General features: G+C 33.7%; 1 protein-coding gene across 1 annotated transcript in view; it reads left to right on the top strand.

Moving 5' to 3' along the window:
* Nucleotides 1-25,880, top strand: part of LOC132945027 (uncharacterized) — a 73,093-nt gene that overhangs the window by 45,919 nt on the left and 1,294 nt on the right. Inside the window, exons 6-10 of the mRNA XM_061014636.1 lie at nt 16,675-16,820; nt 22,385-22,569; nt 23,197-23,461; nt 23,541-23,725; nt 23,786-23,994. Coding sequence (XP_060870619.1) covers nt 16,675-16,820; nt 22,385-22,569; nt 23,197-23,461; nt 23,541-23,725; nt 23,786-23,994 — 990 coding nt within the window. The remainder of the gene's footprint in view (nt 1-16,674; nt 16,821-22,384; nt 22,570-23,196; nt 23,462-23,540; nt 23,726-23,785; nt 23,995-25,880) is intronic.

Raw genomic sequence — 25,880 nt, 5'->3', positions numbered from 1 at the left:
TATTATGTTAGTCTCGTGCAACGTTTGCCAAGTTTTATTCGTTATTTTTTTTTAAAAAAGAAGAATTTACTCAAAAATATTTTTACAATCGTCCGTGAAAACAACAACTTATTTTAAATAACCCTGAAGCGACCGTCCCACATGCTCGGATTTAAATTCGTATTATCGCTTGGCTAACGAAAGTGCGTAATAAACCTACATAATAATATATTGTTATAACGCCGCCTAACACAACAGCAGAATCGTCCGGCATTTTTGTCCCTCCGAATTATTCGTCGATAAAATGCGTATATTTGTGGTGTGATGGCCCATTCAAATCGTGACAAAATAATATCACAACAACGTGTCCGTCCAGCTCATTGACCATTGTTGCACGAAATGACACGTCCCATTAAACGCAACTGAAATACGTTCTTGCGTATATACTTACATCGTCATCAGTATTATATCGACTATCGTAATCGAAAATAATCGTCTCTTGTGGCCAATATAATCATAGTACGTGAACAATTGTCGTTCTAAAACAACAACAATTGTATAATAGGTACGTTTGAACGGATTTTAGAACCGTGTGTAGAATGCACTGGATCGTCTCATGCATATTTCCTATATAAAATAGTAATATACTAATATGCAAGAACAATGATTATCAAACAGGCAACCGATGACCTAAATCTGCCTAGTGTAGTATATATATAATATTAAAATACGCGTTTCCCTTTCACTGATTTCGCACATTGTGTTAATCTTAATCCGAGATTAAAAGATTGTAATTATATTATAACACAACTACTACATTTATAATATATATATATATATTATATATATAACGAAAATGTACGCGATTAGAAAGGATACGCGACCAGGATGTATGCAGCGATCCACGTTCTGTCCGTACCTATACCTATTATATAGGTACAGTGAAATTTGTTCATCCGAGCTGGATATTATTTTAATATTATATTTTCGTCGTCCACGTTAAATGTATATACTACCACCGACGTGTTCGCGATAATATAACTATACTATATTGTACACAGCATATAATAACCGCAAGAGAAGACATATTATATGCGTTTATTATAAACGTTCGGCAGCAGCAGGTATTCGAACGATTTTTTTTCCAATGTCCAGATAATGATGTATACAACTATAGCACAGCTGCGCAAGGTTGACTGCATGATAATAATTATGTAAAATATATTATCATATTATATAAAAACCCACGATCGCGAGACGTGTACAGGTGGGCGCGCTGGACGGAAAAACAAAATTATGCGCGTATTACATATACTTACATAATATAATAATGTGATGTATACAGTACGGCGCGCGTAATATAATATGTAAACAAAAAGCGAATAACCGCCAAGTAAAGTCATTGGTCCGACAAGGGACAAGAAACTCGGCTGATTAGAAGTCCGACTCGTTATTTTGCTCGTCGAGTTTCGGGCGCGTCTTCACGTATTTACCCGTCGCTATAAGTATAATGACAAAGATATGAATTTATATAAGTATTATGGACGGTGCGTGGCGAATAAAAAACGGTCTTTATCCGAACGTTTTGAAAAATGTACGGGTTGTATAGGTGTATACAAGTACCACCATGGAAGTCCATGGGTATAGTGGAAACAGATATTGTTTTGGTTTTCGCGTGGCTTGCTGCAGTGGTCCCATCATAATTATTTATTACGCCGATAATACACGGTAACTCGAGTAATATTATAATATAGAGGGAATACTTTTTTTTTTAACTTTTAGGCTTTACCCGATAAACGAGTGAAACGGATCTGAAAAATGTGGTTTATATTTTGGTTTTGTGAGACGCGTCGATTTTTATTCTGTCAAATATGTAATCGTTGTTTAACCGCATTTCCGTCGGTGCTGCACTTGTACGTCGCATTTTGTTCATACCGCCTAGCTATGCATCATACGCATGCATGTCGTCGACAACAATAACGATGATGCACCGCGCGATTGCTATATACATAATATATCATTATAGGTAGACGTCACACAGAACAGGCGATATGTGCACTCCGGAACTAGAGTAATCATAATTACACGGTTACACCATATACCGTGTATGGTGTATACATTGCACATACAAATAGTACCTATAAACATATATACATAATACATATGCTGCACTGCTGCAGATAGACAGACGTCACACGCACGCCATATATCGTACAATTTAGGATTACCGATAATATATTATATCATGCTCGGAGTAGAGCAGCTGCAGTCGGTCCGAAAACCATTGCCGGAAAATGATCTACGTTCATTACGATAATATATTATCCACGATTGACCGCCAACGTGTACTTCAGATAGTACTCGATAACGGTAAATGCGTGTGTGTGTGTGTATGTGTGTTCTTACCATTCCCAAAACGATAAGACTTACGAATATATTTTATCTCCCGAGACCCCCTCCCTCTGGTCTCTCCTAAGTTTCGTTGGAGATTTACCGAATAAAAACTCTTATATTATATAGATATAGACATAGTAGGTATACCTATAGTGTATACTGTATAATCGAAAGTCACACAAATTAACTAAATGCTAATTGACAGACGTTGGAGGGGGGTGAACTTTATTTATCTTCATTTCCGTATGTCTTACGAGATCTAAGTAAAATCGGAGTTTTTTTCCATAGATAAAACTGTTTAGTATTATGCGGTTCGTGTGTGTGGTGTTTTAGAAAACCAATCGAGTGTTGACGAATGCTAATAAGACTAGAATGGTCTTCGTTTGATATTATTTAATGGGTTTTAACTTTAATTATATATTTTTTTTACTTTTATCGTTTATATATTATTATGAAAGTACCTATACTTAATATATGAATTTAAATATTTTAGTATTATAAACCTGGTATTTTACGTTGGATAATAAAATGCTTTTATCGCTCTTAAATTTAATGATAACTATTTTGCTTCATTATGGGACATTGTTAGGTGTGTATACTTTCGTTATTCTATACTTTTTATTCGTTAGTACTATACGTTCTTTTACGTGTATATTTTTTTCCTTTGTACAGCAGACATTTACAGTTACGCATCATTTTTGGCTTCAATTTTTTTTTTTGTAATAATATATGCGTTTCATGTTTGAAACGCCATAGTGCGCGATCTTAATGATCAGTTATCAAACTCAACCTAAATTCGCATTGTATCGTCATAAGTGGTCTAACAGTTTAATATGAATACGGTTAACATTATTGTAAGGTCAAGGATAACATATTGCATATTATTATGCATTATCAAAAACGCTAAATAGAACGTTTTATATACCTGAACGTATAGGAAACCGCAATAGATTTTTTATTTTGTCATTTATCGTAACTGATTACGACGGTTTACCTACCTGTATTATTAACTAACAAAATTACCTATACACGTAAATAGTTTTTTAATAATGTTTATTGTATTACTGACTTTACGTTGGCACAGTTTTAATAACCTATATATTATGTGGTTCTAATGCCGATCAGAATCATTTCGAAAAATGATTTATTTAAACAGACAGCGTTTTGATATTCTCGAACTTGTTTTACTCCATATACGTAAATTTGTTGTATAAACATAAAATACAATGCAAACCTTATTGGATATTACTATATCAGATCCTTTTATTTTACTATTTAATATTAAATACCAGTACAAAAATACAATACCTACCTATCACAAAACATTAAAACCCGTACAGCTGAGTATATAATAGGTTACAATATTACATTTGCCAATTCGTCATGTATACAGTTAATAATAGTTCTCCCCATCTGAGAACAAAATATGTCGAAAATCGTCCATTATTATTGTGTGCAGAACCCTTTTACAATTTAAATATTATTAATTATCTTTGTAAATATAGGTACTTTGAACTTTATAAAAACAAATCCATGAAATTACAGAAGTTTAATTTTTATAAAGTTAAGATTTTTTAAGATAAATTACCTAATCACTAACAGTTAATTAATTGAATCGCATTTACAAAATAATATTTGAAATTTAAATAGCAGCTAACATAATATAATTGCTAAAATCAGATAGTCCTTTTTTAATTAAATTTTAAAGGTTAATATATATTTAAATGTTTAATTGAAAAAAAGAGTAAAAAGAAAACAATGCTTTTGAATTATTCATAAATGCACCGCTATATTACAATGGTACATAACAAAGTACATACATAGACGACTATATTTCATAAAAAAAGACATTATATTGTATTATTTTCATACTAGTAAGTGTAATTGTTGTTTTAATAGATTTATAATTATTATTCTTACCATGGTTGAAGTCGTAAACATTTTATTTATACCTTGAGAATGGAGATATCGTTGTTTGCCGAGAAAGAAAAAGTATTAACGATAAATAAATGCAAATAACATTTTTAATTTGTGCATTACAATAATTATATATGCTATGCATCTTTAATATTATATTGTTTGTACATTATACATTATGTTCATCGAAAATAATTATCAATTATAATAAGTAGCTCAAATTTTAAGTATAATCACTTATGTCAGTGATTTTTTTTTCACGCATCCACTGCAACGATATTTGTTGTAAAAATACAGTATATATAGATAGTATACAAACAGTACCTATATAGTTAGTATGAAGTACCTACACTTATGTTTAATGCATATAAAATAATGTACAATCACCGCGTTTGAACATAATTTTAACTTTAAAACAGTCGTATACCTGCACGTGTGGCTGAAATTTTTATAGCTTATTCGTAGTCCCCGTGAATACAAAACAGTACACGTATTTGTAACTAGAAACAGACAAAAGGTTTAGTATATTATTATAATATTTTCTTATCAAAACCCCGATAAACGATGCACTGTAAATGGCTTTCAACTTTATGGCTGATTTTGATCTATATTACCATTAGCTGGTTTCATATATTTTATGCGCATGTGTCTGGTTCGTTTTCAATAGTTAAAATAATATATAAGCTATAAAATCATCACGACATATTATGGAAATCGGCAGTCGTTATCTACCTATGCGCACTTTCTTCGGCCAAACATAAAACATTTGTAAGAATTTGTCTTTGTAAGACACGGAGTTGTGCTACAAGTGCACGAAAAATGTAAAACAACCTATTGTATTTATGCCGGTTAAAGATGTTGAATGTCCGCGTGTTATTGTCGATCCCGTTGTGTCGGGTCGTCGGAACACAACCCAACCCGGCTTTTTGGTGTATAGTTTTCAAAAATTTCATAATAACAATATCGCGTTACATATTCACTCGCGTCATCGACGACACGTTTCGGCGAGTTTCACCAAATCCGTCCTGTCTTTTTCTTTCCCCGCACTGACTTCAAAACAGACGTCTCGAATCATTTCGCGAAATAAATTACATATATATTATACGTCTCGTTCGGTAGTCGTCTCTTGATTGGTCAAGTGTATTTACTCAGAGGCTTGTGTAGTGGGGGATCGTGTGAGTACGGTGAGTGTAACGTAGACGCGGTAAAAGTCTCTAACGGCCGTAATATCGTTGTGCCTATAATACGGGTGAGATGACATTATATAGCGAAACGGACGAACACGATCCGACTTTTCGAAACGTTTCGTTTAAATCCGCCGCCGCCACGTTCTTGGGCTGCAAATCTCGGCGGTTAAATATTTTATTATATTTATGCACGGTGCAGTGAAAGCCGCATGTACATGAATATACGGCAAAACGTTTTCGGTTTCACCGTGTCCCGCGCTCGGAGGCCGACGACCTTGTAACCCACATCATCGACTATAGTCGTGTGTGTGTGTATGTGTTTGTCGTCAACGGATATACAGTGTATAGTAGAAATAGTGGTGGTGGGTCGGTAGATATAGATGATGTCTCGATGACCACCATGCGACATTGAAAATTCCCCACCGATCGGATATAGGGTCGCCGTCGCCGAGGTCTCTCTTGAATACTACGATATAATATACTGTGAGACGTTTGCTGGATCCAAGTGTCCTCGGAAACGAATAAATCATCCGCTGACGATAATATGTGTTAGATACACCTATAGTCTATGCATAATATTGTAATATAAGCTTTCGAGTGTTATTATAATACCATATCTACAACTGTACATAAGGTTTATGTTGCTACTAAGGCCGTCTTCCTCCTACTGGACTGCAAAGTCTTCTTCTTCTCGCGGCTGCAAGTGTGTAATAGCGATACTATTTTGCGTCTTAAAATTGGCTATCTACGATAAATTGCAGAAAAACTACTACGTCGCAGCGGAGTGTGCAGGTAAAAACCCCCTCTTTAAACGCGCAGGGACTGTGTAGTACTGGAAAGAACTTTTTTTTAAATGAAAAATAACGATTTTCCCAAAATTAATTTGGTTCTATATTCAAAAAGTTAACTTTTACGAGTTATTAGGTTTTAAATCGTACACGTTAGAACGACGTGTTTGTTGCCTTACACGATGGGTTTGAAACCGTAAATTTGACGTGCACGGAATACAAATGTATAATATTATTATCTACAACCTTAAACTATAATAATATCTGCGATCTCTCGCGTCGTCCCGTCTGGGATTTCTTCCGACGAAGACGACGATGTTATTTTATAAAAATCTTTACACTCGCGCATGATTTCACTTTCTTTTGATCTCGCAGTCGGTATTTGTATTGTCTTATAATAATATACGCTACACAGTTTCGGCGACAGAATTTCGAAACGTCCGTCTATTATATATTATCATGTTCGTTGGTCGATCGTAGATCGTAGGTATATTACAATAAATCGTTCCACACTGGATCACGGTAGGTATTTGCGTTTAAAACGAAAAATATCATGTTGAATTCGCGATGCATACGATCGCACAATAATAATAATATGTGTAACGCAATACAGCGTATACTATGCTACTTATCTCTGTGGCGTGTTATACCTACGAGCACACATCGTGTGCCGCTCTTATTCTTTAGATCATGTTTGTACGTAAAATACACACTGCAGTATACAATATAATAACGATTGCACGCATTAAATGAGGGATACTACCTATATATTTAAATAGATTTATAACACGGATGGCAATTCGCGAGTATACACTCTGCCGCAATAGTAATCGCTAATTGTTTCGGTAAGTTCGCACATCACCTTCATTGTTTCGTAATCGCGATTTGTATATACCGCTGCACGTCGCGGAGACTGCAATAACTGACCTACATTATAAATAATAACAAACATCGGAGTAATTACATATTATTTAATTTCTCCACGAAGCGTGTACGCGCCGTCACTACAGATTATTATAAACATCTCGATATTGGTGGTAAAAAAGTAATACCGAATTCATCACAAGTACCGACTTTCAACCTCAGCATAATATTATATTACTAAAAAATAAATAAAATAAAATAAAATAAATTGTGATTCTCCTTTATTGGTAGTTAGGTATTACGCGTCAGTACAGATTTAATTCAGACTGTAGTAGTAATGCATAAGTTCTAGCTAAAATTATATAATAATATTTAGATATAATACCTATCTAATGTATTAGACAACTGCGGTCAAACCCGCCAAACGTGAGAAGGTTCAACGAATCAACTATACACGCCATGCTATAGTCGGTTTTTATTCTGCTGCGACGGAGGAGATAGTGCCGCAGTCTTTTTAACCATTTTATTGGTTGTAGAAGTTTTCCTTGTTGACCCTATTTCGTATGATAATATAATATTCTTGTGGAGCGCATGCACTTGATTTTGGTCTGTCTTATCGATTTCGCTTTCATCCGAGGAAGTCTCATTTGCGGTTGTACAGAGACGCGTCGTAACCGTTATATCAAAATCATATAGCTATGGTCGACTGTATTATTTGATCGAAAAACACGGTACGACGCGTAAGACGTATATCTACGATATATTATTGTGATATTTTATGATGACAAAAGAGCGAACCGGTGACAAGTCAAAACTTATAGAAGGAATGGGTAGGTAGGTACGCGCAAACTATAAACAATTCAGAGACTCTGAAAGACGTATACCTAGGTACATAATATATAAGTATCTCCTCACCAATCGAAATGTCTGTAGTCCATGAGGAATCACGAACAGTCGTTTACCCACCATAATAAATACATTTACGATTTATTCTACTGCCCCCGATAAGACGCAAATACAACAAATATTTAAAAAAAATCATTTTAAGTTAATCAAAAACTTATCTTTATATAATTCGCTGTCATAATTAATATTATAAAGTATAAACACACACAGTGATGATAATCTGATTTAAATAATACAAATTTTGAAAAAAATTATCGAAGAGGAACAATCACAACGAGACACCCTATACAAAATGAGTGGTATTGTGATTATCGTCGTTTAGAAAATATCTCGAGACTCAGCGTCACATACTCACAAATAACAACTTTTACTTTGCACACATATTTCCGCCACGACTGAGCATACCTCTACAATAGTATCTGGCTATACGTCACGGATATTTGTGGTATTGTTTCACTTTATAATACACATCATAATAATAGTATTGGAGTATTACCTATGCATATTATATATTGCGTAGGTTTGTTGTTATGTTGATATATGACGTACGTACACCCCGAGTGGAAGACGAACATTTTCCCCTTTGAAATGAAAAAAAAATGCAGCAAATGAATTGTATTATATTTTCAATTCAAATTACGTAAATGGAATACTACAACTTGTACAAACTCTAACTCCTCGCCACGTTTTTGAGAAATGTGTTCCGAAACTCAACTATAGGAATAGGACAAACAAATAATGTTTGTGAAAGGTGATTCTAAAACATTATACTATAATTACCTGTTATTAATTATTAATAATTTTATGTTAATTTATGTATGGTATTAAAAATTTAAATACATCATGAATAATTTAAACAAATCAAACATTCTAGTATTTAAAGAAGGTCTTCAAAAGAGTAATGCTATTGCAACTATGACATTAATGCAATCATATACGGGTTATTAATATAACACCGAGCTAGAACAAAACAAATTTATATTAGTTTACCTAATAATAAACTTATCTGTAGGTATGAGACGACTTAGAATCAAAACAATTATTTGAAACAAATTAATAAAATTCGTTAGTATGACCATTAAGAATAATAAATTATATTTTTTTTTAATTTTAATAACAATGTAAGTAATACAGTTTTTTTTAATATTGTACCTACAGCATGATTCATTTATCATTAAACACTTATTATTTCAAAAAGTATAATGTTTAAATAAATAAAAAAAATTACTTTATTTCTAGTCTTTAAAACCAACAATTGTAAAAAATATATAGTTTTTTAAATATTTTTAATCCTTCACATTTTTTAAGTTTTTTACTTTTTTGAATGACAATATACAGTTTTAATTTTATATTTCAAAACAGAATATTTTTCTAGATATTTCGATGCATACAAATCTAATTTAGGACGAGTAGTTTATGAGTTATAAGTATTTAAAGTTATAACTTATAAGCTAGTCATCTTAAATTCGATTGTTCAAAATACTCAGTAAAATATTCTGCTTTCGAAGATGAAATTAAAATTGTGTGTTGGAATTCAAAAAAGTAAAAACTTAAAAAAAATATTTAAAAATTTAATTTTTAATAATTACGTTATTTAGTAACAATTTGAAACCATGCATGGTTAATAAATATAATTTCAAAAACATTAATACTTCTTAAACAATGAATGTTCTACGCATTAAACGGATCACCCAGTATATATAATACGTGTTTATCTTTTCTGTGAAGAAAAGTCTGTTAGTGGTGGGAAGGAGGTGAAAATTTCCTAGGGGGAATTCTCTAATCTCACCCCTAGTATAATATATATCGAGTTGTTGGGTATTAGATTATATAGGTTCTTGATTAATTGAAAACCACCAGTCGGCCATCAGCTGGTTAAGAACAACCGCGATCATTATTTCCAACACTATATGGGTGGCATCGTCGATTGATCACATACTTATATATTTGTGACCAATATTAATCATTTTTCTAAATTTGTTTATTATATGTATGATAGGAAGTTTAAATTAGTTGATATAAATTATTAGTTTTTCAATAAAAATAATTAAAAATGACAAAAGCACTCTTAAGACATTTTGGTGCTGATAGTTTGGATATTTTTGTCATATTTTCCATTAATACTGACGTAGTATCATAGGCGAAATTTCAACTTTTGACTGGGGGGGGGGGGGGGGTTGAATATATTAAAGGCAAGCAGACCATTGCAATATAGCATTTTTAAATTGTATGTCCTAGGTTTTTTTGGGGACTTAGCCCCCCAAATATCCCCCCAATTTGAGCCTATGCGTAGTATATCAAATCAATAATTCAGTAAGTACACTTTATAATCTTCGGAAATAACCAAAGTGATGTGGTACTCAAGGCCGGATTGGTTAGGCGAGCTACCGAGAAAATCTCGGTGGGCCGCTTAAAGTTTGGGCCGGTCGTGTGAGTGTGAGTGAAAATAAATTCATGTTTAAAATACGATTGGCCACGTATAAGCTCGTAATAATTATAGACGTAATTTTGGCTCACGGAATATGTAAATGGGCCGCTTATAGAAGTGAAAATCTCGATGGGCCGATACATACCAATCCGGTCCTGGTGGTACTATAATACGACTATATAGTTTATAGATAGTATGCAGTACATATATATAATATAATAAAATATAAATATAAACAATTAATAATAAACGTGTTTTCTCATTAGTTCCAAATTGTATACCTTATACCTACATATTATATTTATGTACTTCGTTATTAGGAAATCATAATTATTGTGTGCTTTTAGGAAAACAACCCAACCCCTCGAGGGTTAACATGCCCGATAGTTGGTTTTCATTATTATTCTCATACAACACGTCATGCAAGCCAGCTGCTGAAGATTTATCATCAATAATACTATCGAATAATAGTGAATAGGCACTATACACAATATATATACCTTGGTAATGCAAGGGGATCATTTTAAAAGGAAACATTCAGTTCAACTTAGTCTTAACCTGGTTAGAAATATCTTTTTATACAATTTGAAGTCAGTACAAGATAACATTTTTGATAAAGAAAACTTTTCTGAGTTGTTAATTCTAGGAGTTTGATTGATGTACCTACCTGATGCCATAAGTTGGGACTTTCGGCTTATGCAAAATGCTTCTATAAAAGTTTAAACAAATCAGAGGGTCCAGAGTTCACGACTGTTTAATTAATTCTTCTTTATTGGTTACTTTCAGTTTTGTAGATTTAATTAAATAAAATTATGTAGTACCTTGGTAAATCATAATGATATTCTGAATAAAAAAATGTTCACATTAAAATATTTTAAATATTTGTAATTAAATCTGGTGAAATGTTAAAAACTTACTGTACCTACATTATAATATCTCTTCCAACAAACACTATATAGACGTAGCAGTTTTGTTAATTGAATAATATATCGTATACCATCGTTAATTTCCAATGCCGTAAAATTCCTCGTTTGGTGTTCATTAATAAATTTAAATAATAATATTACATATATTATACAATATAATTCCCATTGTACAGGTATTATATATTATCTTTGATTCGATTCGTTTTAACCTTTACTATTCGGTCCGGCGTTACTTATGCATTATTATATTTTATATTTTAAACTCCTCTCATCTCACCGCTGCTATATTGACATTAATTATTTGTTCATGAGGTCAGGTTTTTTCGTTTACCCTGTATAGGTATTTTCACTATTAATGTATATTATTATTATTTATTAGTTTATTACTATTTTATTTCCGGGCATAGTACCGTACCACCGAATCCTAAATAAAATTTGACACTGAATTTTAGTGGCGACGAATTTTTGTTGGACGTATCCTTCGGAGAAATCCGATAAATTCTGAACTCTGTCGTGACTCGTGAGCTTCATAATAATATGCATTTTCGGTCTCAGTCTTATACGTACACGTAACATATTTAATTTTCGTTCCGCGTTTTCAATATAGTTTTGTTGTTTTAAATGTATTTTGGCGAATTTACCTATAGTATATGTATTATCATATTTAAATTTTAGACTGCAGAGCCTGCATATTGTTCGCGTGATCATTCGTCGGTTTTATTCAATATAATAACGATTTCAAAACACTAGAAAAACCTACAAGAAAGCATCACAGATATTATTATTTTCTTTTATCTACTTTGATATGAGATCAACCAGCGAATATTTAAAATAACAAAATGGTTTTGGAAACGCGGAAACAGCCAAAACGCGCATGGCGTATATAGCAAGGCGCTTAATGTGGTTATTATTGCGCGTATTGTGCGACGTAACTTAACGCGGCGGTGCTTATGGGTTTCCTCTTTAGGAAAATTGGCACATATAATATTATATTATTGTATATAATATAATATGACGTACTTATTGTAATTATAAATTATAAAATCGATCGTGCCAACAGATATAAAACGAATTAACCGACGGCGTGGTTTTGTCGTTTTATAGTGTGCACAATCAGAGTCAGGTACACATATAATATGGGTACTTACTATAAATACCGGAATAATACTTTCTCGCGGTTATACGCACTGCAAGGGCGGCGGTGGCCGAGCGGATATAGTCAACGGGGGCAAATGTGATATTATAAGTCCGAGTCGCTGGTCATTATGCGCAATACGACTTGTATAATATGGATGGGTACCGAGAAGTCTGCCCGGACGCGTGTCTCGAGTGTTTCCTATGAATCATATTATATTATTTACGATTGAATTACACCGTTAAACCCTCCCCGCGGTGTTTCAAAAGGAAATATTACTGTGACCAGCTAGCTGTGGCCTGCAGTTAAAACAAATTAATATTTCTGTTTTCTTCGCAGACGAAAGTGTCGACGCCGACGATTGTAATAAATAATTTCCCACGAGTCGAAATTTACAACGAATTATAAAAATGTTACACGTCGATTGTACAATAAAAATGTACAGATATTTAACGGTCGTTTAGTTGGCAAATACCCACGAGACCCCTTTCCTAATATGTAAACTGGGGCCCACCTAAACTATATAAAATTAATTTTGAATTTTTTACCACAAAATAATAATAAATACATTTCATGTTGCAGTCTGCGATATCATTTACCGTTGTTGGGTTAATGAAAACAACAATTTCGAAAGTATACCTATGTTACATTTTGTGCGACTTTATTTGAACCCTTAAATCCGCCACTGGTTGCGTGGCACACTGGTACACATTGCGGCCGTGTATATAATGGTATACGATACAATAATAGGTATACCTATTGGATATCCGAGCAGGGTACACTGAATCAGTATAGTCTGCCACATTGTTTCAGTGTTTTTAAACACATAATGTTTTTATCCTCATAGAATTTGCACGAATATGATATTCCAAGTTCGAACGCGCGTGCACTGCGAGTAAATCGTGCGGCGCAACAAAAATTTCACTTGACTACGTCAAACAATACCCATTCCGCCCTCGGAGCATAAACCCGTAATCACAATATAAAAATGTATAATACGCGTATGGCGTTATCGTGGCTTCTCGTTGTTAAACTACTCGTTCGACGAAATATAATGAAAATCCGATTGGCTACGGATTTTTTTGTTTTTCTAAAGAAACGGATTATAATACCAATAAAAAAAAAACCCAAGTTCAAATCTGCATTGTCCGAAATGTGCGGACCGTGGTAGTGTTCAACATCGAATCGAAGGTCGACGCGGTAGTGAAATATTGTACGTATTATAATGTGATATAATATCGTCCGATTTAAGTGCGTTGTATCCTTCCCACCCCAGACATTGTTCAAATCAAAGATACGATTTCGAAATTCCGGACGATTATTTAAATAACCGCGAGGACTATAGCACATATTATTATTGTTATTATTATTATTATTATTATTATTATTATTATTATTATCTTACGCAATACCTATACGTGCACGCTCCTTCTCTTTGCGCGGACGTGGACTACAGTTGCAGACGTTGCGGAGAATGAAAATAATAATATTATGTAGGTAGGTTAGGTTAAGTACCTACCTATATTAAAATACACAATATTAATAATCATAAATCTCGTAAAATATCGATATTTATTTAACCTGCATTCCTATGTTATTACACCGAACGGTGCAGTGTCCTACTTGAGAAAATTTTCTTCGGTTTACCAAATACGAACATAAATCTATATACATATATATCATAGTGTATGATATATATATATAAATGTATAGCATAATGACAAACATAATTTGCCGCGAAAGTCATTATTTATTTTTTTATTTCAACAATTTCTGGGAATCCTACACTTGATTGGTGTCCAAATAATAACGTACCTATAAGTATACCGACAAAAATTTTACTCGAATGATAATTCACTTGGCTCCGACCGTTATTGTCATGTATTTTCCACCTGCTATTGCCAAGGTTTATAATTTTATTCGCACTATTTGTGCACGTTTGAAAACTTTCATTAACTTTTTCATTGCTCTGCGTATTTCCTTACAAAGTACTTATACCTACGATTGCTTGAATTCAAGGAAACGTGTGATAGGTATCCCGCCCAACGGCCGTGTAGTATTTTTCGTTATCGTTTTATATACATTTTACAAAGCATATACGCATAACTTGAAAAATCTATAATAGTTCCGTATAATCGTCACTCGTTATTCGATATTTTTAATCTTATATGCATATTGCATTATATATTCTAATAATAATAGCTGGCTAATTTATCATATAACGTCGAGGCCGACAAAACCGTATCGGTTTCCTTATAATAATATACCCATTGCGAATATACAATACATATTATATTTTGTTATGCAGACGGGATACGACGAATTCGGGTTACATCCAGCTTTTTGTACGAATTAAAATTTTTTCCACTCCAAGTTTCTTTTGCTAATTTAAAACTCATATTTAGGTACGCGTAAAACAAGAATTGAAAATATACATATAAAGTATGAATTTGAACTAGGTATTTTTTTTAGGGATTTTCGAAACGAATCAAACATGCAAACAATATAGCGTACAGAAGTCTCGGGGAACAAATAACTGAAACTACCTGCGACGCACGTGTGTAAATTACCGAATTGGAGTTCGATATTACAATTCGGTCGTTGTTCGTTACATAAGTTTACCTGCTGTACAAAATTATAAAAAACAATGAATGAATATTACGTGTACCATATAATATACACAATACGCACACGTCACACACACACACACATCATATGTATACGCTATAATGTGTGTTATGCTGTTCGGTGTTCATTGATGCGCTAGTTAATTAGTAGACATCACATAATGTTAATTAAAAGAGGTGAAACGCGCTGAGTTCCAACCCGTTGATTATTGTAACCACACGATATTAATGATTATATTGGCGCGTACATTATATTATTCGCAACGGTATAATATGTCTACCTATGTGTGTTTCGCAACAATACGGAATCGTACATGACGTATATTAAATAGGTCTACGATAATGTATATTTTATTATAATGACGTATATACAGGGTGATTATTTAATTTTGTCGCGGTTCGGAACTCTTACAAAACTATTACGATTTAGAATTATTTAAAAATGTAGAACAGTGTGTCGTCGTTGAAAGTGGAAACGTTTTTTGTAAAATCGTATAGGTTAGGTTCTCGAATAAGTCATTGCTGGTTCGCGATCGAAAAAAAAAAATCCTGCAATGGATACCGTAGGATACCAAATAGATGCGTAGGATACCGTTAAAAGATATAGATTTTGATTTTGTACGCGATAATAATTATGTTCATCTCATAATATACTTTCTTTAAACTTTTTAGCTCCGAAAATATAATGTGTTGTTCGAACAGTTTTATAATCAAATCATACCGGAGAGTTCTACAAGTAATTATCATAATATATAAAATTAGTTTTTTCTACATTTATATCTCATATTAGTTGCATTACAATCTTAACGAGTTTAATTATTGTACTATAAAAAAATAACAACGTTTTAATTGCACGCGGGATATCTGTGTAAACAAGGTATATAATTATTGCGAAAAAGAAAAATGCATTACGTTTCTAAATATTGTAAACTTCATATCTCGACGCAACCATAATATTATTATGACTGACGATGCGTTTTATTATAACATTGAACGCAGACAATAATAATATTGTTGCGGTGAGATATTATTATGAATCAATACGACTGTTATTATTATATCGATTAGGTTTGGTACCTATTAAAATAAATCAATTATATTATATTATATTATTCGTTCTAAGAGCTGTACATAAATTACATGGGCGTTCTTTACTATCGCAATGGTAATGTCCTCTTATAGCTCTCGGTGGTGTCAACTATGAAATAACGAGTAGGTACTTATAACAAACCGCTAATATTGTGTTCGGTGGCAACGTAATGGATTTGCGCGTGGCATAATATAGATACGACAAACATTTTTAAAAATAACGACCCAAACCCGTAATAATATTGGTAGGTACCCACAATGAATAATCGTTAAATGATCGGGTGACGTAGAGTTGTAGTGTGACGATGCCTCGTAAAACGACGGGTTAATCGTTTGGCGGCGTACAGGGTGGACGAACAACTATCCTATCCCCGGGGTGACGGAAAGCCATAAAAATAATATTAAAATTGTTTTCATTTCTGTTTCGTGTGCAGGTGCTACGGGTAACGACAGCGACTGCAGGACGACGATAGCCTGCGGCATCAGTGGTTCGGAACCTTTGGCTAGTTCGGCTTTTTGCTTGAAACCAGAAGACGAGATGGAAAAATTGTCGCACAGGAGCAGCTCCTCACTGGGCGTGGTGAGTGTTTTTTTTAAAATTATTATTCGTAAAATAAAGGTTTGGGGGCACTGAAAGTTGTAATGGACTGATATACTTAGGTATAATTTACGTTACCTACTACTTACTGTGTGTGTTTTTGACGACTCCGGCGCATCTGATTACCGCTGTGGTATAGGTATATAGGTACAGTTAGAGTTGTCATGTGGGTATGTATTTGAGTACTCTGTGGGTACTTAAATACGGTTTAAAATTATTTTTTTAAGCATCCTATAGTACATATATTTTTATCCATTACAATTTACAAGTTAATACAAATCATTATCACTTTCCATAAATTAACCATCGATGAAAACACCATAATTATAGGTACTCTATATAATATAAAGTCAATATATTATTAGGTACATATAATTAACTAGCTGATCCCGCTGGCACTTCGTTGCCCGTTAAATGTACCAATTCTATATGACTCAATTCGTTATTTAATATTCGGTGTATGGTGTATGGTGTTCAAAATTTATCTTAACTTTTCTGTTGCCCGGAATAAAAATTTTGATTCGCAGCAGTATATTATCAGGTAGGTTAGGTAGGTTAGGTATTGCGGTAGATCGCGGACCCCGTGCTGTTTGTACGTAAGTGTATGATTTAACTCTAAAGTATCAAAATTGTACAAAGCTTGTCATTTTTACTTAATTCCACCTTCGGAGGATTAATATGATCAATTAATACAAAAGCCTATAACGCAACCGTACTAAAATCCGATGAATAAAAAAAAAAACAAATTTAACACTTTTTAAATTAGCCTATCTTCTTCCCAGAGAGGTCTAATCTACACACAAATATTCATTTTTATCTATACTATAAAATGTTGTTTGTATGTTCGGGATAAACTCCGAAACTACTGAACCGATTTCGAAAATTCTTTCACCAATACAAAGCCATATTCTTTGTGAGTGTCATAGGCTAATTAATAAAAGGGAAGTGATCACCCCCGGTAGGTGCTCAAACAGGAATTTTGAGATTTACGATAGAAATTTTATGACGTATTGCCAGTGAATAATTATAATCGTTAATTACTCCACTAAAACGCAACATTTTTGAAAATCCTTTCTTATTGCACGGTGAAAATATGAGAAGAACCTCTATTCCAAATTTCAAGTCCGTACGTTGAGTAGTTTTTGAGATACAGCGATCCGTGAGTCAGTGGTATTGGGATTTTTTATGTAAAGATAACTAATTATTGACTAACATTATCGGACTTTATTTATGCCTAAAACCTGCTCCGTGATATCCTCTTTCATTTAAAAAAAACTGCATGACAATTGGATAAGAAGTTTCGAAGCCAAACCGTAACAAAGATTTAACTCTATATGACTCAAACTTTGTTCAATTCGTTATTTAATATTCGGTGTATGGTGTTCGAAATGTATCTTAACTTTTCTGTTTCCTGCAATAAAAATTCTGATTCGCAGCAGTATAGGCAATAGGGTAGGCAATATCAGGTAGGCAATTTATCCGTGGTAGGTCGCGGACCCAGTGCTGTTTGTACGTAAGTGTAGGATTTAACTCTAAATTATCGAAGTTATACCAAGTTAATTTTGATATTATAATATAATTCGAATTGATGCCAGCTATTGTACCTGATCCGCCCGAATAACCAATGGCAACCAATAATAAATAATTACTAATTTCTACTGTAGAGTGTAACCAATGGCAACTATTAATAAATAAAAATAAAATTTCCAATTTCCATCTTGAACCTCAATGTCCCTGTTTGAGCAGCTATTTAAAATGCGAATTTCGAAAAATCCTTTCTTAGTGCGCCTATACATAGTAATAAATACATTTACTGAAAATTTCATATCCATAGCTTCAGCAGTTCCGGCTAGGCGATGATGAATCACCCAGGACAAGTATTTTTATATATATAGATTCTTAAAATAAACAAGACATCTTGAAATGCGTATTAAATACAATTACAAATATATGATAAATTATAGTCTTATATATATTTTATATATCTTTATTGAAGTTGGTAAATTATCCGTTAGGACTAAAAATGTACACAATCACGGTGCACCGTGTACGAGACTTGGAACACAAATTTACCACAGTACTTTTTTTTTATATATATAATTAGGTATAGGAACTATAAAATATTTGAAATACATTGTACAAATATTTAAATATCTTTTAAGAGGACGTCGTATCCGCACGATATGCCGTCTCTGTCTTATACACGTAGGACATACCAAATTTTCGTTCACATGTTTCAATAGTGTGCTATTAATTTTGATATTAGAGTGAATTGACCTATTATCAAACTTTAAGGAAAGAAAATTATTTGTGGTTCCTTGTTGAGTTTTTATTATATTTTAAGTTTTAAGTGAATTATGAGCATTTTAAAAATATTAATATTTTACATAGGTACTCATAACACACTTTTGAAACTAGTGAACGAAAATTTGGTGTGTCGTACGTGTGTTAGACAACATAACGTGCATGTGCGACGTCTATTTTCTTCAACTTTGTATATTGAGCGACGATTGGACGATATACCAAATTACCAATGTCCTAGTATTTTACCATGGCAGTGATCGCATTTTTTAGTAACGGTTTATAAACGATGATTTGTAAATTTATTGGTGTATATGATTATATTGATACAAAGTAATAGTGTAAATTAGATAAGAGGGAGACGATCAATCGTCAACACCTGTCATTATACTCACATGTGTAGTGTACCCGAGTAGGATCGTGGTCGCGTCAACGACACTTACCGAAATTTGTGCCTATTATGTAGAACAGGATGAGATTTATTGCGTTCGAAAATACTTTAGATCGTATTTATCATTATGAATGTGTTTTCGCGTTTAATCCGCACGATTCGGACGCCTCCGCTCGGTGTTAAAATTGTTGCTCATTAGTTTGAGGAGGAAAGTCCGGAAACGTTTCGTGGTCGGGGTGAGTTATATCGCGAATTATTTTTAATGCGGACGGGCTTCTATAATCTCTTTACGTTTAACGAATAGGACGTCGTAATAGCAACACTTAAGATTCTAAATCGTGGATCTGGGAAATTGCAGGGATCCATTGGTTTATATATATGACTTGTTTTAATGTTTTTTAAATACCTAACCATCGCAGAAGCTTAGAAGAAATTGAAAAATGTCCACATATTGAACAATGAATGACCATTTTTCAGTATTCTTCGAGAAAGCTATAGGGAAAACGGATATTTAACCCGCACGCGTATGCTTGAAAAAATATTGTTCACTTTTTGTGTATACCTTATTATACTTTTTCACTTGGTATCGATTTTTTTCGCTTCCAAAATATTTAAACTTAGCAAATGTACGTATCGCATCGCATTACGGTATAATATAGTAATTACAGTATCGTAGTTCACTTATCCATAAATTATTTACTAATTATAAATATACAAACATTATAACAGCAGCAGCAGCTGTGCCGCATGGCTTTTTTTTTTTAATATTAATACAAGTCATTAGTTTAATTATAAATATTTTCAAACGCTTACTTAAAATACTGGTATTAGAATAAAATCATTTTTTTTTAAACCTCTGCACCGGGTCACAGTAGTTATAATGATCTCATTTGTAAATTTAATCTAAACCAACTGCGTGCTCGTTGTGAAATTATACGTTTTGTGAGACAAAGAAGACGAATGCGCGGCTGTTAGGTATATAATATTATACCTTTTCGGTAGGTAATGCCGCGCACTTCACACGAGCTCGTCGTTTTTTATTTCTTTCACTATACTTTTACCAAACGGCACGTGAATTTCAAACAATGCAAATTATCAGTTGATACGACCACCGCGTAGTGTGCTATCTTCACTTTTGGTTTCCCCTCGCAATACATATATATATATAGGTACGATTTTACGTGTTTACGACGTCGTCGTTTGTCTTGTTTTGCTGCACAGGATTTATCGTGATTAATTCTGCTGGATTTCGCTCGAGTCAACTGCGGCGGAGAGACCCGATTAAAATATTTTTTTATGTTAATGTGCGCGTTCGGCGCGACTTGAGTGTTTTCGAAGGATTTTATTTTTTATTTTATTTTTTCTCCTTGCCAAACGAATAATAATCACAACACAAACACAACTTTCAAGGTTTCTCATCCCGCAAATTTCGCCGCGCTTGTCCCGCGAATTCACTTTGCTGCGTTTACATAAATATTATATTATGTATATAGGTACAGGTGCTCACTCACACACTCTAAACGCGAAGTTTTGTACATTTCATTATTATTATAATAATATATATTATACTTACGATCGTGAGATTATCGCACCACCGCCGTTAGCAAATGTTCTGAATTATTAAACTATTATTTTCCTCGCCTCCGCGATGTCGTTATAATATATAATACGTATAATATATATATATATAAAAAAATTAATACAACTACGTCTCCCGTACCGCGTCCGGACCCGAAATCTGCGGTCGTATATTTCGTTTAATCGTAACTGCACCACCGTTTGTTTCACTACAACTACGTCCCTTATTTCTTTATCGCTGTTCTTTAATTCTCTCGGTAAACTCCGCCATACCGCCTTATGAATAATAATAATAATAATAAACATCTAAGCTATATAATATATTATATATGTATGTATCCATTGCCTATGTTATTAACTCGCGCGCGTTTAAACTCCGTTAACGAGAGCGGCGATTCCAGCGCGTTCACAAAGTAGTCGTTATACGCGATTATAACGCTTTAAAAAACGGATACCTGCTATAGTGTTATCGTCTACAGAGCGAATTTCCTAATTTATTTTTATCGCGATACTGCATTCTTGGAGGCACTAGGTTTACGGTTTTATATTATTGTAACTATATAATATAGGATGACAATATTTTCGAATCGTGAAAAATAATAGGTTAACTATAGGTGTACGCACTGTTATAGACACGTCATAAAACGTAACGAAAATAATGACAGATCGTACATACAACGGTCGATGGTTGAAAGTAAGCTGACGTAGCGTATAACATAATAATAATATTATAATAATATTGTAACATCCCTCGTGCATCAAACGTTTCGCAAATTATTAATCGATTCGTGACGGTGGTTTTAATTAATAATAATCAACTCGTGACGCTTTTCACGTCACGAAACCGCGACGACGTGTCTCGAGTGTTATAGCGAAAATAAGGCAGGTTGGGAACTCAAACTGAGTATGAGTGTGTATAAATTGCAGTCGTCGTTATTTTGAAAAATTGTTATCTATGCCGTCTGGTTGTAATTTGTCAGACCCGTACCTACTATGGACTGTAGTGTCGGTTTTCGCACGTCGTCGTTGGACCGCGGATGATTTTAACGTCGTAATTTTCGTTCCGGAGGAAATGTTCAATTTTGGCACTCGTGAATTCAGATATTTTCCAAGTCTACCGAGCGTAAATCGATTTCGTTTCGTATATGCGTTCGAAGACACTAATCTACACATTGCGTACGCGCAATATTGTATATTATATTATTATAATTAACATACGACTATATACTATAGTGTCTATCGCATTGTCTCAACGTCCGTTTTTCTTCATTCACAGGCTAGAAGCGATTCCATGGCATCCGTGTACTCTGGTGCCGGAGAGGGCAGGTACGGCATGGTGCCTATCAGAGGTGAGGTGGAGTTTGGTCTTCAGTACAACTATAAAGCGGCACAGTTCGAGATCAACATCAAACATTGTCGCGACCTGGCAGCTGCCGATCCCAAACGAAACAGATCCGACCCGTAAGTTCGATGACCATAATATAAAATGTACTCTTTCAGATCAAAAAAAAAAAAAATTATCAAAATTCAACATATAAATGAGGCTTGAGAGTTTTTCCTGTGAAGCCAATTTTTTTTTTATACAATAACACGCCTTGAATAGGTATCTGGCAGTAGATTAGTGAAAACGTATTATAATTATAAGGTACCTAGCAACTTAAATATAAAATATAATTTTAAATTTTTTAAAACTGCGGGAAATCAGGAAAACTGGCACCGACACCCTTAAGGGTGTATTTAGTACCTACAACAACTTTCCTCGCAATAAAACTTTTAACACTTCGTAAAATACCTAGTCGTCACATTTGTGCCTGTAACTTGAAATCGTCTGAATTTTCGTCCCGTATTAAATATCCGACTCCGTCTGACCTATTACTAATATTATTATCTATGCTCGTACCACGCGTCATCGATTTAGATTTTTTTCTGTTGATCGCATTCCTTATATAATGTGTTAAAGATTCTATCTCGTTATTACAACAAGCCTATGAAATATTTTTCTTAAAAGTCAGGTTTGATAAAAAAAAAAATTATTACCTTGAGATACAATCAGTAACCGTTGCATGCATCGTTTTTTTTTTTGTGTAGCTACGTAAAAGTGTACCTATTACCCGACAAATCGAAGGCCGGCAAAAGAAAGACCCGAGTGAAGAAGCACACGATGAACCCGATATTTGATGAGGTGCTCAAGTACAGTCTACCTTTGGAAGAGCTCAACAGCAGAACACTGTGGTTAAGCGTGTGGCACTCGGACATGTTCGGACGCAACAACTTCTTAGGCGAGGTCCAACTTCCTCTGGAGAACATGATATTTGACGATCCATCACCAAAACTCTACCCACTTCAGGAACGAGTGAGTATATTATTTTATTAAAATATATGACCAAACGAAGGACCGGTGTCTAATGACCGCGATTTTGTATATGTTACAGACAGAACCTTTAGATGATATTATGTGTGTCAGTAATAAAGGCGAAATTATCGTCGGCCTGAAGTGTGTGCCACCCGACCCGAACTCAAAAAAACGTACCAAGGGCACATTCCTTCTGCTTGTGAAAGACGCAAAGAACCTTCAAGCGATCAAGTCTAACGGCTCATCCGATCCGTTTTGTAAAAGGTGAGTAATTGGTGATGTGAAATGTAATTTATGCTAATCTATGTTTACCTCATTTTCCAGTTATTTACTACCCGACAAGGGTCGTAGTTCCAAGCAGAAGACCAACGTAGCTCGAAAGACGTGCAACCCGAACTGGAACCAAACGCTTACGTACCGAGATGTATCTCCAGACGAATTGGCGGAGCGGAGTCTGGAACTTACCGTTTGGGACCATGACCGGCTGGGCAGCAATGAGTTCTTGGGAGGCGTCCGTCTATCGTTGGGTTCAGGTAAATTATTTTTTAACTGACGAATAATCGATTTTAAAAAATAAAAAATCCAAATGATTTAGTTCAATCGGTCCCGATGACAATAATATTATAGGTAAAATCCACGCCGAAATATGCTGCCGATTTGCGACAAACCATCATTTTTGGGGGGGGGGGGGACATACCGTAGCAATCATCGTCCCAATCCGACGACGAACTTTTTTTCTGTGATGATAATGACATCTTGAGTTGACTGTTGTAATCACGTAGAACGGGTTTTGAAACGTACGCACGACCTCCCTCTCTCTCTCTCTCTCTCTCTCTCACTCCGTTATAATGGCAATAATAATTATTACTATCATCGGTATTTCCCGGCCACGATATCACAATTCACAGCATAATAGGACGTATATTATATACGCCGTAATAACGACAATGGTAATTTTCACCTGCCGGATCGGTGTGGGCGGCGACGTCGAAAACGTAATAAACAATAATTATCGATTGGAGAAGACATCCCATCGTACTAAGTTTCAAAAACCCCATGTATGCGAGTTACACGCACCACTCCGGTGTACACGTCCATAGAGGAACAAACACTTATTTTCATCGTACTTATAGTAGGTAGTTTAAAGGCCTATGCCGTGGAGTTTAATGTTAATACAGCATAACACGTCAGTGGCGTATTTATTTGGGCGGAATAGTTCCCAGGGAATTCATCATATTATTATGATTAATTATTCGTATAATTAATATATTTTATGTGATTGTATGATAAAAAAAAAAAAAAAAATTTTTTTACTGAAGAATATTTTGTATGTATTGTGATGTGGATAAAGTATGTTACAGAAATTAATAATAGTGTAAAATAGGTAGGTACGTATTATAAAATAATTTCACTATCTGTTATTTTTTACTGCATTTTCAACCCATTTGTATACACATCACGATTATGTTATTTTACTTGGGCGTTGTGTGATCAGCTGTGTATATTTGGGTGGTGATTGTAAATTCTTACACGAGTACCTATAACATTTGATATGTTAGCGAAAATTAAATATAATATGAAAGTTTCTACATAGAAATAAGCTAGTGATTTACCATTTACAATGCCCTTTGGAAAATTAATAGCAATAAAATGGTACGCTTTCCTTGTGATATGATTGCAGCTTATTTAGTGGTACAAATAATGAAAAATATGAAAAAATATATATTTTGTTTAATTTTATATATTATTATACTATGAGAAATACGTTTATATAAAACAACTTCTGAACAACTCGCGTTATATAGTCTATAATAATTGATAAATTGTTAACGAATTTTTCGATTGTCATTAATGGGTAAAATAACGTCTAAATAATATTCGTGCCTTCTAACTCGCACCAACAAATAATTTTTAATCACACCAGCTAAGGACAAATGAAGTGGGAAAAAAATTTTTGTTCGTAATTTAATTTACAATTCCAGAACATTTCCTTTTTGGTTTGTGTAGGACCTTACCATTTACCCATGAGTATTTATACAATCACGATAATCACTATTTTTTTTTTTAGCTCTTAATTTGTGGTTATACAATTATTTCTTAAAGTATAACTCACACCTCCCCCCCCAAAAAAATATATATGTATAGGTGCCACTGGATTTAGTATAAAATTATATCATTTTTTGAGTTGAGTTATCCGGAAAATTTAACACTATTAATCACAGGTATGAATTTATTATCTACCTATTTATGAAATAAAAATTTAGTTATTCTATATATTATCATATATGAATATTAGTTGAGAGTGATGCTGGTTTATAATTACGTGATCAACCAATAATGATCACTCTCAGACACGGGACCCTCTATAAATGCATTTAAATACATTGTAATTTTAAATTTATACGTTTTGGTGCCCCCG

This window comes from Metopolophium dirhodum, chromosome 5 (genome assembly GCF_019925205.1).
Source record: "Metopolophium dirhodum isolate CAU chromosome 5, ASM1992520v1, whole genome shotgun sequence".
NCBI classification, from domain to species: domain Eukaryota; kingdom Metazoa; phylum Arthropoda; class Insecta; order Hemiptera; family Aphididae; genus Metopolophium; species Metopolophium dirhodum.
Note: the sequence above shows the minus strand (reverse complement) of the source record. Positions and strands in the feature narration are given on the sequence as shown.